Source organism: Macaca thibetana, chromosome 9, assembly GCF_024542745.1.
Source record: "Macaca thibetana thibetana isolate TM-01 chromosome 9, ASM2454274v1, whole genome shotgun sequence".
Classification (NCBI taxonomy): domain Eukaryota; kingdom Metazoa; phylum Chordata; class Mammalia; order Primates; family Cercopithecidae; genus Macaca; species Macaca thibetana.
The window spans coordinates 60176769-60194121 of NC_065586.1; the positions used below are offsets into that span (position 1 = coordinate 60176769).

General features: G+C 39.6%; 1 protein-coding gene across 7 annotated transcripts in view; it reads right to left on the reverse strand.

The window, feature by feature from the left end:
* FAM149B1 (family with sequence similarity 149 member B1) overlaps positions 1-17353 on the reverse strand; it is a 519129-nt gene that overhangs the window by 456937 nt on the left and 44839 nt on the right. For all 7 annotated transcript variants that reach the window (XR_007728685.1, XM_050803425.1, XM_050803423.1 and 4 more), the window contains one exon: positions 12291-12478. Coding sequence is in view for 6 of the 7 variants with exons in the window: in XM_050803425.1 (XP_050659382.1) it covers positions 12291-12478 (188 nt within the window). In the remaining variant the exon portion in view is untranslated. The remainder of the gene's footprint in view (positions 1-12290; positions 12479-17353) is intronic.

A 17353-nucleotide genomic window follows, 5' to 3' on the forward strand; every position in this document is an offset into this window, starting at 1 on the left:
GAATAAAAGAAACCAGATGCATAAGGGTATATACTGTATGAATCCATTCTTACAAAATTTTAAAACAGGCAAAATTAATCTGTGTTGTCGGAAGTCAGGATGAGGTTACTCTTGTGGGGGCAGGATTAAGTAGCTGACTGAGAGAAAGCATGAGAAGGGCTTCTGGAGTACTGGCAACAGTCTGTTCTTGATCTAGGTGCTGGTCATACAAGTATACTGTTTTTCTTTTTAGAGACAGGGTCTTGCTCTGTCATCCAGGCTGGAGTATATTGGCACAGTCATAGCTTACTGCAGCCTCAAACTCCTGGGATTAATGGATCCTCCTGCCTTAGTCCCCTGAGTAGCTAGGACTACAGGCATGCACCACCACACCCTGGATAATTATTTTTATTTTTTGTAGAGACAAAAAAATCCTCAAGCTTACTTGATGTAAACTTACTTTATAATTTTCTATGTGTATATTACACTTCAATAAAAACTTTTTTTTCCCTTTTACTCCTGGCAAGCTGTGATTAAATAAGAAGTTTAAAAATGTTGGACTTCTGCTTCCAGCCAAGATGGAGTAACATGAACTGGGTTTACTCTCCTGCTTAAAACAACCAATAAAACAATGAAACAATGGCTTTCAAGACACTGTACATCAGATAATGAAAGTTAGTAAACCCTGAGATGATAAATGAGACTGGACCTGCAATTGCCTTGAAAAAGTTTCCAAGATATGGCATAAAGAGTGGGAACTGAGGCACAAGCCTGGTGGACTCCCCTGAGTTGAGAGTCCAGAGACCAAGGCAGCTCGGATTCATAGAACAGAGTATCTTAGAGAAGAGAAATACACAGGAAGAGAACCCATGATATCTGCAGAGGGTGGGGCATTGTTTGAGCATTCAAAAGGTACTGATCAGTGCACGTATGAGAAGAAGCCACCTGAGGCTAGCAAAACAAAAACAAAAACCTGAAAGACAGGAACAGTACCTGCTACTCACATGAAACAAGGAATACTGCCTGTTCCTACCCACCAGACCAGAAAAACTCAATTCATGGAGCACTGGGCAGAATAAGATCTTGCCTGAGCAGGTGGGTAATAATTAGCTCCAGACTGAACATTGCTCCAGACCTAACAAATCATAAAAGAAAGACCAGAATGGATCAAACTGTTTGCAAGTAACTTAATTGCATTTCAGAACAAAGCTCAAGAAAATAAGCAGTAATAGGGCCGGGCGCGGTGGCTCAAGCCTGTAATCCCAGCACTTTGGGAGGCCGAGACAGGCGGATCACGAGGTCAGGAGATTGAGACCATCCTGGCTAACACGGTGAAACCCCGTCTCTACTAAGAAATACAAAAAACTAGCCGGGCAAGGTGGCGGGCGCCTGTAGTCCCAGCTACTCGGGAGGCTGAGGCAGGAGAATGGTGTGAACCCGGGAGGCGGAGCTTGCAGTGAGCCGAGAGCATGCCACTGCACTCCAGCCTGGGAGACACAGCGAGACTCCGTCTCAAAAAAAAAAAAAAAAAAAGAAAATAAGCAGTAATAAAAAGAAATTCATCCCTTAGTAAGGTAAAATTCACAATGTCTGAAATCTAATCAAAGATCACTAGGCAGGAAAATACAAGCCATAATGAAGAGAGTATCAACTGAAACCAACCTAGAATTAATACAGATATTCAAGTTATTCCACATTTTCAAAACATCAAATAGAGACATGGAAAATATATATGTCTCTCTCAAATCATACTTTGAGATGAAAATGACAATATCTCACATGAAATACACTAAATGAGCAGATTCAACATTATAGAAGATTAATGAACTTGATGGCATAACAATAGAAATTGCCCAGAATGAAATACACACAGAAAAAAAAAGAATACAAAAAAAATTTTTCAAAGCATGAGTTACCTGAGGGATCAATGATCAAATGGACTAATTTATGAGTGACCGAAGTCCTGATGGATGATGAGGGACAGAAAAAAAAAATCTGAAGAAATAATGGCCGAAAGCTTTCCAAACAATGAAAACAAACCTATAGATCTATGAAGTTCAACAGACTCCAGGCAGAAGAAACATGAGGAAAACTACATTAAAGCACATCATAATCAAATTGTTCAAAATCGGCCAGGCGCAGTAGCTCAAGCCTGTAATCCCAGCACTTTGGGAGGCCGAGACGGGTGGATCACGAGGTCAGGAGATCGAGACCATCCTGGCTAACAAGGTGAAACCCCGTCTCTACTAAAAATACAAAAAACTAGCCAGGCGCGGTGGCGGGCGTCTGTAGTCCCAGCTACTTGGGAGGCTGAGGCAGGAGAATGGCATGAACCCGGGAGGTGGAGCTTGCAGTGAGCTGAGATCCGGCCACTGCACTCCAGCCTGGGCGACAGAGTGAGACTCTGTCTCAAAAAAAAAAACAAAAAAAAAACAAAAAAAACCAAATTGTTCAAAATCAGTGATAAAGAGAAAATCTTAACAGCAGCCAGAAAAAAAAAAAAAAAAAAAAAAAAAAAAAAAAAAAAAAATACATGCACACAGGAACAAAGATAAGGATGACAACAAATTTCTTTTCAGAAACAATGCAAGCGAGAAGAAATGGACAGCATTTTAAAAGTACTAGAAGGCAGGCCGGGCGCGGTGGCTCAAGCCTGTAATCCCAGCACTTTGGGAGGCCGAGGCGGGCGGATCACAAGGTCAGGAGATCGAGACCACAGTGAAACCCCGTCTCTACTAAAAATACAAAAAATTAGCCGGGCGCGGTGGCGGGCGCCTGTAGTCCCAGCTACTCAGGAGGCTGAGGCAGGAGAATGGCGGGAACCCGGGAGGCGGAGCTTGCAGTGAGCCGAGATCGCGCCACTGCACTCCAGCCTGGGCAACAGCCTGAGACTCCGTCTCAAAAAAAAAAAAAAAAAAAAAAAAAAAAAAAAAAAAAAAAAAAAAAAGTACTAGAAGGCAAACTATTCACATAGAGTTCATAAAATTTCATTGCAAAAATGAAAGCAAAATAAAGAAATTTTCACATCTACAAAAGAAACAGTTCATCACTAGCAGACCCACATACAAGAAATGTTAATGGACATTTTTCAGGCTGAAAGAATTAAAAAAAATTTTTTTAAGATTCATATAACATAAAATTCATCATTTTAACCATTTTAAAGTATACAGTTCAGTGGTTTTTAATATAGTCACAATGTTGTGCAATCACTACCACTATGTAATTTCAAAAAATTTCTATCACTCCAAAAAGAAACACGGTACCTCTCAATGTCCCTCTTCATCCATCCCCCAGCAACCACTAAACTCTGTCTCTATGGCTCTGCCTATTCTGGACATTTCATATGAATGGAATCATACCGTATACATCATGCTTTGTGATTGGCTTCCTTCATTTAGCATATTTTCAAGGTTCATCCATGTTGTAACATGTATCAGTACTTAATTCCTTTTTATGGCTGAATAATATTCCATTGCATGGTGTACTAGTCTGCTAGGGCTGCCATAACAAAATAGCACTGATTGGATGGATTACACAATGGACATCTATTTTCTCACAGTTCTGGAGGCCAGAAGTCCAAGATCAAGGTGCTGTCCTGGCCTTCAGGTGGCCACCTTCTTTCTCTGTCCTCATATGGCCTTTTCTCCACGTGTGTGTACAAAGAGATCTCTGGTGTCCCTTCCTCTTCTAATAAGGACACCAGCCCTATTGGATTAGGAGCCCACTTTTATGACCTCAGAACCTGAATTACCTCCCTAAAAGCCCTGTCTCCAAATACAGTCACTTTGGGGGTTAGGGTTTCCACATACGAATTTCAGGGGGGAAATAATTCATCCCATGACACATGGATAAACCAAACTTTGTTCATTCAGCAGCTGATGGACATTTGGGTTGTTTCCACTTTTTAGCTATTATGAATAATGCTGCTATAAGCATTCATGTTCAAGTTTTTGTATGGACATTTGTTTTCAGTTCTCTTTTTTATATACCTAGGAGTGGAATTTTCTTGGTCTTTTGACAATTTTGTGTTTAATATGCTGAGGAGCTGCCAAATTGTTTCCACAATAGCTGCAGCATTTTATATTCCCATTGCAATGTATGAGGGTTCCAGTTTCTCCATATCTTTACTAACACTTGTTATTTTTCTTTTAAGAAATAAAATGTAATTAAAAATATATATACACATAGCCATCCTAGTGGCATTGAGGTGGTATCTCATTGCGTTTTTATTTGCACTTCCCTAATGACTAACGATGTCATTAGGGAACAAAGACAACATCTTTCATGTGCTTATTGACCATTGGTATATCTTCTTTGGAGAAACATCTATCCAAATTAGTTGCCCATTTTAAAATAAAATTGCTTTTATTATTGAGTTGCAGTTCTTTAACTAGATCCTTATCAGTTATATGATTTCTAAATATTTTCTCTCATTTTACAGGTTGTCTTTTGCTTTCTTGATAATGTCTTTTATAGCACAAAGTTTTACATTTTGATGAAGTCCAAATTATCATTTTTTCTTTTGCTGCTCATGCTTTTGGTGTCATATCTAACAATGTCATGTCAAATTCAAGGTCATGAAGAGTTACTCCTTTGTTCTGAGAGTTTTATGATTTTGGCTCTTAAATTTAGGTTCTTGATCCATTGTGAGTTGATTTTTGTGTATGGTATGAAGTCAGGATTCAACTTCATTCTTTTCCATGTGAATATACAGTTGTTCCAGCATCATCTGTTGAAAAGACTATTCTTCACCCATTGAATGATCTTGGCACCCTTGAAAACTAATTGGCCACATATGTGTGGGTGTATTTCTGAACTTTTGATTCTATTCCATTGATCTATTTGTCTGTCCTTATGCCAGTTTCACACAACCAGTTTTGATTACTGCAGTTTTGTCGTGACTTTTAAAATCAGGAAGTGTGAATCCTCTAACTTTATTCTTTATAAATACAGTTTTGACTATTCAAAGTCTCTTGCATTTCCATATGAACTTCAGGATCAGCTTGCCCATTTCTACAAAAAAGGCAGCTGGAATTTTGATAGGGATTGTACTGAAACTGTAGATCTATTTGGGGAGTAATAACATCTTAACAATATTAAGCCTTCCACTCCAAAAACATGCGATGTCTTTCCATTTCTTTAGGTCTCCTCTAATTTCTTTCTATAATATTACATAATTTTCAGTGTGGAAGTCTTGTACTCCCTTGGTTACATTTATTTCTTTTATTCTTCTTGATACTATTGTAAATGAATTCATTTCTTAATTTCCTTTTTGACTATTTATTGATAGAGTTTGATAGAATTTTGAGAAGCATGATAAAAAATGCATAAATTGCTCTGAACAGACTGAGAGCAGAAGTCTAGACCTGGAACATGTTATTGGTCACTGGAGGGAGACACTTGTTATTTAGTGGCAAAAAGCTTAGTGAAATGGTCTCCTGTGGTCTTGTAGAAAGCATAACTTCTAAGTGATGATCCAATCCATGTGTTGAAGGTGAGGCCCAAGTTTTTTCTTGGTGCTTATAATAAAATGTAAGACGAGAGAGAAAAATTGAGGGGAAAGCTGATCAACAAAAAGTAACCAGGACTTGATGATTTTGCAAATTCTCGGTTTCTCTAGAGGGTAAAAGATGCTAATACTGGCCAGAGTGATCTAGAGAAAAAAAGGTGCGAGTAGACAGCCTTTTACTAACATCTCAGAAAGATCAAAAGGTTAGAGTATTCGCCCACACAAAGGGTCCCTTCAAGAGATCAAGGGTTGATCTCGAAGATCCTCTTAAACCACAGATAAGGGCTTTGTCTCTCAGCCAGCCGTTCAAGCAGGACCCTAAGATAGGGAAGAAATGATCTGAAAAGATACAGATGTGGCTCTTGTCTAATTTGGTAAACCCCACTGATACCATGAAGAGCCAGAAAGTTTTTGAGAAAATTATTTCAACAGAAAAACTGCCAATTTGGACTAAAGGGACAGAGTCACTACAAAATGGAATAAAGTTGTCAGACCCCCAAAATTCTACTGGCAAGAAACAGACTGATAAAACCACTTAGCTATAAACACATGTTGCCATTCATGAAAAAAGGAAAGATGATTCAGAGGGTGAAACCAGGCACCCTGAGAATGGAGCAAAGAACTGCAGAGGATTAGTCCCTTGAAACTTAGTCATGGAACTTCCAATATTTACCCAGCTGGATTTCAGAATTGCTGTGAACCCTTTTTTTAACCTTCCATTCCCTGCTCCTTTTAACTGTACTGTCTATAACTGTTATCCTTTTCCTGTCCCACTCTTGTATGCTGGGTGTGTTGGGGTCAGACAACTTGTCTCTTTAGTTTCACAGATCTACAAATGGAGAGAAATTGTGTATAGAACCTGTACTGAATGGATTACATCTAGGAACATCATCCACACCAGGACCTGATTTAGATGATAAAATTCCAGACCTTTGAGCTGATGCTACAATGGGATGGGACTCTTGAAAACCTTGGGAGTGAGGTGAATGTATTTAGTATGTGGAAGAACATGAATCATTGAGGCATGTAGTAGACAGACACTAAGGTGGCCCATGCATGATTCCTACCTCTTGGTGTTCATGCCTACGTGTAATCTCCTCACTCTGAGTGTGGGCAAGACTTGTGACTTGCTTCAGACCAATAGATAATGGTAAAGGTAATGGGATGTCATTCCCATGATCACATTATATTATATAGGCTTTTGTCTTGTTAGTCCACTAGCTCTCAGTCTTTCTTCCTGGCTTTGAAGAATAAAGCTGACATAAATACTACAGCTATAAGGAACTGTATGCTTCTAAGAATGCACAAAAGTGTAAGTGGCTTCTTCTCTGGTTGAGTCTCCACATGAGAGCCCAGCCCTGGCCAACAGCTTGATCGCAGCCAGGTGAAACCCTAAACAGAGAACTAGCTAAGCTGTTTCTGGACTTCAGACTCACAAATATATGAGGTATGTTGTTTGAAGCCACTGTTTGTGACAGTTTGTTAAGCAGCACAGAAAACCTACATAAACAATTCTTAACAAGTGAAATGTATATCTAACTATAAGCCAGCCATTCTACTATGAAGAATTTACCCAGTAAAAAAAATATGTATGCCCCCAATTTCTTGTACAATAGCGCTTATAACACCTTTACATGTAATGGCCCAAAGCTGAAAAGAATACAATTGGCCATCAACAGATAAACAAATTGTGATACAATGGAATACTACTCAGCAATAAAAAGGAATAAACTGTTGATACTCATAATGACAGTGATGAATCTCAAAATCATTATCCTGAGTGAAAGAAGCCAGACAAAGAGTACATGTGATTCCACTCACATGAAACTCTACAAAATGCAAACTAATCTACAGTGGCAGAAAGCAGATCACTCTTTTTGTGATAATCACTTTGGAGATGCAGAGATAGGCAAGGGCAGGAGGAAGGGATTACAAAAGGCATAAACTTTTGGGGGTGATGGATATGTTCACTATATTGATTGTGGTGACGGTTTTATGGGTATATACATAGGTCAGAACTTATAACACACTTTAAATATGTAGTTTGAGGGGCTCTACCCTCCCTGGTGGCAGGCCCAAGGTACATTTCGAGAATTTAATACTGGGCTGCACCCTATCCTTGAGCCAAGTTTGAGTTGATGTTGCTGTAGCTGCCACCTGGTAGAGGAGGGACAGGGAAGCCATGCTCTCCTATGCATACCTAGGACAATACCTGATTCCCTGGTGTAGGCTGCTGTGAGACCAAGACTTAAGTGGACTGTACTCCTCACATCTTCTTGCTTATGGCCCCTATGAGGCCAGTACAGCTGATACCAAAATCAGACAAGGACACAATGAAAAAAGAAAAGACCAATATCCCTTATGAACATACAGACAAGAATCCTCAACAAAATACTAGCAAACTGTATCCAACAGCACATCAAAAAGACACTACAACATGACCAAGTGGGATTTATCCCAGAGTTGAAAGGATGATTCAACATATGCAAATAAATAAATGTGATACATCATATAAACATAATTAAGGACAAAAAACAAATGATCATCTCAATAGATGCACAAAAGGCACTGGATAAAATTCAACATTACTTCATGATAAAGGTCCTCAACACACTAGGCATAGAAGAAACATACCTCAACATAATAAAGGCCATATACAACAAACCCATAGCTAGCATTATACTTAACAGGGAAAAACTGAAAGCATTCCCTAAAGCTAGAGCAAGACAAGGATGCCCACTTGCACCACTCTTATTCAACAAGTCCTTGTCAGAGCAATCAGGCAAGAGAAAATAACAAAAGGCATCCAAACTGGAAAAGAGGAAGTCAAATTGCCCTGTTTGCTGATGGTATGATCTTATATCTGGAAAACCTGAAAGACTCTACCAAAAAACTTATATTTGATAAATAAATTTAGTAGTTTCAGGATACAAAATGAAGATCCAAAAGTCAGTAGGGTTTCAATACACCAATAATGATCTAGCCAAGGACCAAATCAAGAAGGCAACTCAATTTATAATACCTATAAGAAAGTAAACTATCCAGGATTACATTTAAGCATGGAGGTGAAAGATCTCTATAAGGAGAACTACAAAACACTGACTAAAGAATTCATAGATGATACAAACAAATGGAAAAACGTCCCATGCTCATTGAAAAAATCCATATTGTTAAAATGACTGTACAGATCAAGCAGTCTACAGATTCGACACAATCCCTATCAAATTACCAATGCCATTTTTCACAGAATTAGAAAAAAAAAATCCTAAAATTCATATGGAACCAAAAAAGAGCCCAAATAGCTAAAATAATCATAAGTAAAAAGAACAAAGCTGGAGGAATCACATTACCTCACTTCAAATTATACAAGAGTATAGTAATCAAAACAGCATGGTACTGGTATAAAAATAGACACACAGACCGATGGAACAGAATAGAAAACCAAGAAATAAAGCCATATACCTACAATCAACTGATCTTTGACAAAGTCAACAAAACTCTACACTGGGGAAAGGATTCTATTAAATAAGTGGTGCTGGGAAAACTGGTTAGCCATATGCAGAAAAATGAAACTGGACCCATACCTCTCACCATATACAAAAATTAACTCAAGATGGATTAGAGACTTAAACCCAAGACCTGAAACTATAACAATCCTAGAAAAAAACCTAGAAAAAGTCTTCTGGACATTGTCCAGGCAAAGAATTTAAGACCAAGTCTTTAAAAGCAAAAGCAACAAAAACAAAAATAGACAAATGATTCAATTAAACTAAAAAGCTTCTGCATAGCAGAAGAAATAACAAAATAAGCAGACGACCTACAGAATGGCAAAAAATATTTGCAAACTATGCATCTGACAAATGACTAATATCCAGAATCTACAAGGATTTCAACTCAATAAGAAAACAATAACCCTATTTAAAAGGGGAAAAAGAACATGAACAGGCTGGGCATGGTGGCTCACGCCTGTAATCCCAGCACTTTGGGAGGCCAAGATGGGCAGATGGCTTGAGCCCAGGAGTTTGAGACCAGCCTGGGCAACATGGTTAAACCCTGTCTCTACAAAAAAAATACAAAAGATTAGCCAGTTGTGGTGGTGCATACCTGTGGTCCCAGCTACTCAGGAGGCTGAGGTAGGAGGATCACTTGAGCCCAGAAGGTCAAGGCTGCAGTGAGCTGTGATTGTGCCACTGCACTCCAGCCTGGGTGACAGAGAGGTGGGGGGGAAGGGGGACAGAAACAGAGAGAGAAACAAGACGTGAACAGACATTTTCAAAAGAAGACATACAAGTATCCAACGACCATATGAAGAATGACAGATGTTGGCAAGGACGCGGAGAAAAGGGAACACTTATACACTGTTTGTGGGAAAGTAAATTAGTACAGCCTTTATGGAAAGAAGCATGGAGATTTCTCAAAGAACTAAAAATAGAACTACCATTTGATCCAGCAATCCCACTCTTGAGTATATACACAAAGAGAAAGAAATTATCAAAAAATATTTACAGCCAGGTGCAGTAGCTCATGCCTGTAATCCCAGCACTTTGGGAGGCTGAAGCAGGAGGATCACTTGAGGTCAGGAGTTCAAGACCAACCTGGCCAACAAGGCAAAACCCCATCTCTAATAAAAGTACAAAAAATTAGTTGGGTGTGGTGGTGTGCACCTATAATCCCAGCTACTTGGGAGGCTGAGGCAGGAGAATCGCTTGAACCCAGGAGGCAGAGGTTGCAGTGGGCCAAGATCACGCCACAGAGCTCCAGCCTGGGTGACAAGTGAAACTCCGTCTCAAAAAATACATATTTATTCACACTCATATGTTTATCGCTCCATTATTGACAGTAGCAAAGATACGGAATCAGCATAAGTGTCCATCAACAGAGGACTGGATAAATAAAATGGACTACTACTTGACCATACAAAATAATGAATCATGTCTTTTGCAGCAACATAGATGGAACTGGAGGCCATTATCCTAGCAAACTAACTCAGAAACAGAAAGTCAAATACCACATGTTCTCACTTATAAGTGAGAGCTAAATGGGTACACATGGACGTACAGAGTGGAATAAGAAACCCTGGAGACTCCGAAAGGTGGGAAGGTGGGAGGGAGGCAACGGTTGAAAAAGTACCTGTTAAGTACAATATTCACGATTTGAGAGTGATGGGTACACTAAAAACCCAGATTTCATCACTAAGAAATACATGCACATAAGAAACCTGCACTTGGACCCTTCAAATACATAAAAATAAAATGAAAAGAAAAAAATAGTGTAGTTTATTATATATCTATTATGCTTTAATAAAGCAGTTTAAAAAACATGCTACTTGCACATGATTTTTCTTCGTAAATCATTATATTCAAAGAAAAACTGCAAGCTCTGTCTAATCATCATAGACTAGGCCTTTTTATTTATCTACTTATTCTCAAATATTTGCTGAATACCTGTTAGTTTCTGTGGGAAATACAAACATAAGTCAGACCTACTGTGATCTGAAATCGGGGCAGAGACTAAATATATGGTCATATCATACCATATCATGAGATGATAATAAACATACATTTGGTCTCTGCCCTTTTTTTTAATTTGAAATGGAGTCTCACTCTGTCAACCCAGGGTGGAGTGCAGTGGCGCAATCTCGGCTCATGGCAAGCTCCGCCTCCAAGGTGCACGCCATTCTCGTGCTTCAGCTTCCCAAGTAGCTGGGACTACAGGCACCCGCCACCACGCCAGGCTAATTTTTTTTTGTATTTTTAGTAGAGATGGGATTTCACCGTGTTAGTCAGGATGGTCTTGATCTCCTGACCTCATGATCCGCCCGTCTCAGCCTCCCAAAGTGCTGGGATTACAGGCGTGAGCCACCACACCAGCCCTAAAACTCTTATAATACCCAAAGTGGTAAGTGTTTTTTTGTATGCTAATCATATGACTGGTGGTTAGGGACTCCTGGATAGTCTGAGGATTGGGTAGGGAGATAGTGGTTGGCAGGGGAACCAACCATGTTATTAGAAGGTTGGAACATTTTCACTTTTTCAGCCCCAACCCTTGTCCTCTAGGGAGAAGACAGGGGCTGAAGGTCGAGTTAATCAGCGATAGCCAACAATTTAATCATGCCTACAAAATGAAACCTCCATAAAAACCCTAAAGGACTAGGTTCAGAGAGCCCTAAATAGCGGTAGGTCAGAAATTCAGGTCACAACTTGGAGCCTGCAACTGGCATCTGAAGTTGGGGGTAGTCTTGTGGGACTGGGCCCTTAATTTGTGGGATCTGACAGTATCTCCTGGTAGATTGTGTCAGAACTGAATTGAATTACAGGACACTCCATTGGTGTCTGCTGGAGAATGTGGTGTCAGAATTGCTTGGGTTGTGGGGGAAAAACCCCACCCACTGGTGTCAGACATGTTGTGGTATGTGAGAGGACAGAGTCTCTCATCTTATGCCCAGGCTAGAGTGCAGTGGTACAATCATAGCTCACTGCAGCCTTGACATCCTGGGCTCAGGTGATGCTCCCACCTCAGCCTCTTGCATAGCTGGAACTACAGGTATATGCCACCATGCCTGGCTAATTTTTAATTTTTTTAGAGAGATGGGATCTCACTGTGTTGCCCAGGCTGGTCTCAAACTCCTGGGCTCAAGTGATCATTCCCCTTGGCCTCCCAAAGTGTTGGAATTATAGGCATGAGCCACTGTGCCTGGCCCATACCCACCTTTTGCACTATGAAGCATATCATCTAATAGACTGGTTAGGGTTTAGAAATCATAAACAATTGATCTTTACATTGTTTTCACAAAGATCCTTACCAGAGGCAAATCCTTCCCAGTGACTACGTGTCAACTCCTCCATACAGCTCACAACCTTGCTCCATACATTGTCAAACACATAAGCAAGGACATCTTCTTTTATGCAGTAAAATGGAGCAATGGGAGGATACCCTAATTTCGGTTTCTCTGTAGCTGCTTCTGATTTCTTCCCATGAAATCCCTCTTTCCTGTAACAGAAGCAAGAGGGAAAAACTTCATGATGATTCTTCACTGAGTGTTCACCACTGTCCTTTGTGCTTCTTAGGAATGACTGGTGCTCCCACCCTGCCTGCCCTGCTGCCTGCCCAGCATGTGGAGCACATGTATGAAGCTGTCTTGGGAACTAAGGCAGTTCTCAACATAAGAGATTGCATTTCCCTTTTTATCCCGACTCTATCCCACTATTCTGCCAAAAACTAGAACAAGAAAAAGAAGGCTGAGAATCATTATTGTATTGGGAGAACCCGCTCCCGATAGTTACGTGGGTTCTATTTCCTAGGTGTCTCAGCTGCTTTGAGAAATAGAGGGAAAGAGCACAAGAGAGAGAAATTTAAAGCTGGGTGTCCCGGGGAGACATCACATGTCTGCAGGATCCGTGATGCTCTCCGAACCGTAAAACCAGCAAGTTTTTATTAGCAGTTTTCAAAAGGGGAGGGAGTGCAGGAATAGGGTGTGAGTCACAGAGATCACATACTTCACAAGGTAATAAAATACCACAAAGCAAGTGGAGGCAGGGCGAGATCACAGGATCACAGTATGGGGCGAAATTAAAATTGCTAATGAAGCTTCGGGCACGCATTGTCATTGATAACATCTCATCAGGAAACAGGGTTTGAGAGCAGACAACCTGTCTGACCAAAATTTATTAGGCGGGAATTTTTCTCGTCCTAATAAGCCTGGGAGCGCTACAGGAGACCAGGGCTTATTTCATCCCTTCGGCTTGGACCATAAAAGACAGCACGCCTTAAGGCGTCTCTTCTAAGCCAGCTTCAGAATTTGTTTTGTCTTAGTTTATATAATACATCTATCTTAGGTGAGCACAACTACCAGCCAGATTTTTTCCCCCAGAACTCCAGGGCTATTGGTATTCCTGTCTGGCGAAGCAGAGTTAACTTGGCTAACTGAGACTTTCTGGGCTACAGACACAAGTGTCTCTAGAAGAGCCTATAAACCTACCCTCAGGGCGCATTCTCTTTCTCAGGGATGTTCCTTGCTGAGAAAAAGAATTCAGCGATATTTCTCCCATTTGCTTTTGAAAGAGGAGAAATATGGCTCTGTTGCGTCGGGTGGCCAGAAGTCTTATCTCTGGTGTTCCCTGAACATTGCTGTTATCCTGTTTTTTTTTCCAAGATGCCCAGATTTCATACTGTTCAAACACACATGCTCTATAAACAATTTGTGCAGCTGACACTGCACAAATCATCACAGGGTCCTGAGGCGACATTCATCGTCCTCAGTTTACGAAGAAGATGACGGGATTAAGAGATTGAAGTAAAGACAGGCATAGGAAATCACAAGGGTATTGATTGGGGAAGTGATAAGTGTCCATGAAATCTTCACAATTTATATTCAGAGACTGCAGTAAAGACAGGCATAAGAAATTATAAAAGTATTAATTTGGGGAACTAATAAATGTCCATGAAATCTTCACAATTTATGTTCTTCTGCCACGGCTTCAACCGGTCCCTCTGGGGTCCCTGACTTCCCGCAACATTATTGTATACACTAATTTCCCATATGTGTTTTGGTTTATTTTTCAACCCTCAATCTTTTCAATTAGGAACATTCCAAAGGTCCAACTACTGATTTTGTGTTTTTTAGCTTTAAATGAATGAGCATTGTTAATTGCGCAGTTATGATGATTAAGCACCCGGAAATAATTTTTGTTGTAACAGGAGAAAACTTAGATTAATTTTTGTTTGTTTGTTTGTTTTTGAGATGGAGTCTCACTCTGTCGCCCAGGCTGGAGTGCAGTGGCGCGATCTTGGCTCACTGTGACCTCCATCTTCTGGGTTCAAGTAATTCTCCTGCCTCAGCCTCCCAAGTAGCTGGGATTACAGGAGCCTGCCACCATGCCCAGCTAATTTTTGTACTTTTGGTAGAGATGGGGTTTCGCCATGTTGGCTAGGCTGGTCTCAAACTCCTGACCTCAATCCACCTGCCTCGGCCTCCCAAAGTGCTGGGATTACAGGCATGAGCCACTGCACCTGGCCCTTAGATTAATATTAATGTGATATTTAATGATGTGCATGGCAGTGTCATGATGCTGTGTAATTATTATACTTGAGGCGATGATTCATTAGAGAAACATTCCACCTAAATGATTAAAATTAGTATACTTTTACTAAGCCAAATAAACATTTGGTAATTGGTTAGAAAGGAAAAGGAGGGGAGCAAAACAGCACAGGAGCTTCTCTTGAGGCTCTTCTGGGGACAGTTGTGTCTGTAGCCCAGAAAGTCTCAGTTAGCCAAGTTATCTTTGCTTCTCCAGACAGGAATACCAATAGCCCTGGAGTTCTGGGGGAAAAAATCTAGCTGGTAGTTGTGCTCACCTAAGTTAGATGTATTATATAAACTAAGACAAAACACATTCTGAAGCTGGCTTAGAAGAGGAATAAATAACTCCAGGTCTCTACAGTGAAAGTTACCCCTAGGGAAACAGAGATCTCAAGTATTAGGAAATGTAGGCAGGAAAGAAGGGTGCAACAAAGCTTATGCAGCCTAGCTACAGACTCTCATCTCTGCCTTCCCTAAGAAGAGTTGGCCTGGCATTAGGTGGGGGAGTATGGTGAGCAGTATTAATTGTGTTTAAATTTATATTTCTTTTTAGAGGAGATAACATCCATGTGATGAGAAAAATTCAAATTGTACAGAGGGATATATAGTGAAAAAGATGTCTCCTACATTTCTGTCCCCCAGTCCCCATCCCCAGAAGCAAATATTATACATTGTTCCAGAGAAAGTTACATTATACACTCTACTGCCCCTTGTTCTCTATTTAACAATGTGTCTTGGTCCTTGATCCCTATCAATACATACTAATCCAGGCTGGGCTCGGTGGTTCACGCCTGTAATCCTAGCACTTTGGGAGGCCAAGACAGGTGGGTCACTTGAAGTCAGGAGTTGAGACAAGGCTGGCCAACATGGCAAAACTCCGTCTCTACTAAAAATACAAAAATTAACCGGGCGAGGTGGCGGGCGCCTGTAATCCCAGCTACTCAGGAGGCTGGGGCAGGAGAATTGCTTGAACCAAGGAGGTGGAGTTTACAGTGAGTGAGATCGCGCCACTACACTCCAGCCTGGGTGACAGAGTGAGACTCTGTCTCAAAAACACAAAACAAAACAAAACATATTAATCTGCCTCTTAAAAAGCAGCTGCGGAATATTCCATTGTATGTACTGTATCTTAACTTGCCTCTTATTGATCAACCAACCAATCTTTTGCTCTTATAGTCAATGCTGTAATTAATATCCTTATGCACAGTTCTTTGGCTTCACAAGTGATTATGTGTGTAGGATAAATTCCTATAAATAAACTTATTGGGTTAAAGGGTATGTGCATTTCAATTTAAAAGATACTGCCAAATTTCCTCTAAAGAGTCAGATGGCCCAATGGTGAAAGAATATGCCTGTTTACCTACTCAAGGAATGATGAAACTTCTTTATCTTTTGTTCTCTGCCAATCTAAAAGATAAAAGTACCTAATTATAGTTTTAATTTATATCTCTAATTTCAAAGTTGAATTTCATTTATGTTTAAAATCCATTTTATTTTTATATTGATATTATTTGCTTGTTTTGTCCTTAGTCTTTTCCTTATTGACGTACATATTAAAGAAATTAACTCTTTATCCGTGAATGAACAACAAACATTTTTGCCTAGTGTGTCATTTGTTTTTTGACTTTGAGTTTATTTTTTCAATTCCTACTGCAGAAATTAGTTTTTTTCTATTTTTTTAAATTTGTTTTTCACAGCAGCATTGTATCATAGAAATGAGGTTTCTGTCTAGGCAGAAATTTCATATTGTGTAGTTATTTAAGAATTTCTTATGTGACTTGTAGGTTTTGTGTTATGGTTAAAAAGGCCTTCATTCTCAAATTATATTTTTTAAAAACAGTCTTCCATGTTATATTTTCTTCTAAATGTATATGATTTCATTTGCCACATTTAATTTTTTTAATGTGTGAAGTTTATTTTTATGGAAAGAATAAATTTGGAACCTTATATTTTTTTCCAGATGGTTTTTCCATTTGTACTAAAATCATTTGCTGAAATTACTGTATACTCTAATTTCCCATAAGTGTTTTGGTTTATTTTTCAACCCTCAATCTTTTCAATTAGGAACATTCTAAACGTTCAACTACTCTGTCACTTTATAAAACATCTTAGAGGTATTTCTAAAGGGAAGGCTGCCTTTCTAAAATCATCCGTGTATTACCTGAAAATTCATTTTGATTTGCGGAAAAATGGAAAATAGAAGTAATGTGAAACAGGCCAACTAGAAGTAATAAATAGAAAATAGAAGTAATTTGATACAGGAGAAGTGAAAGGGAAGGGGGCAGTCTTTGGAAAAAACCAAAAGAACCTGCTTCCAATTCTAGCTCAGTGGTATTACGTATAGAAGCCTGGCTTATATTTAGCTGGCCCTAGGGCTGTGTGCACATGAGTGATACGTGAATGAACATGGCTCAGCAGGAAATACAATGGGAAAAAATACAATGGGAAAAAAAAAATGCATCCAGAATCATGTGACGCAATACTAACTACTAGACCTAACCACAGCCGCACATCCTAAAGAGAAATTCTCACTTATTTTCAAATATGCTGCTGTGACTATCAAATCTGGGACTTTTAAAGGCTTACAGGAATAGTTTAACAGGTTAATGTTTCAGAAAGGTAGCAAGGAATAGTGAAGCGAAGACTGGATTGAGAATCAGATGAGTAAGATTTTGGTTTTAGCTTTACTTTAGACAGATCATTAACTACTCTGATTCTCACCTATCCTGTAAAGAAGATAAATCATATCTATGTGATAGGACAACTATTAGAATATAGTAAGAATA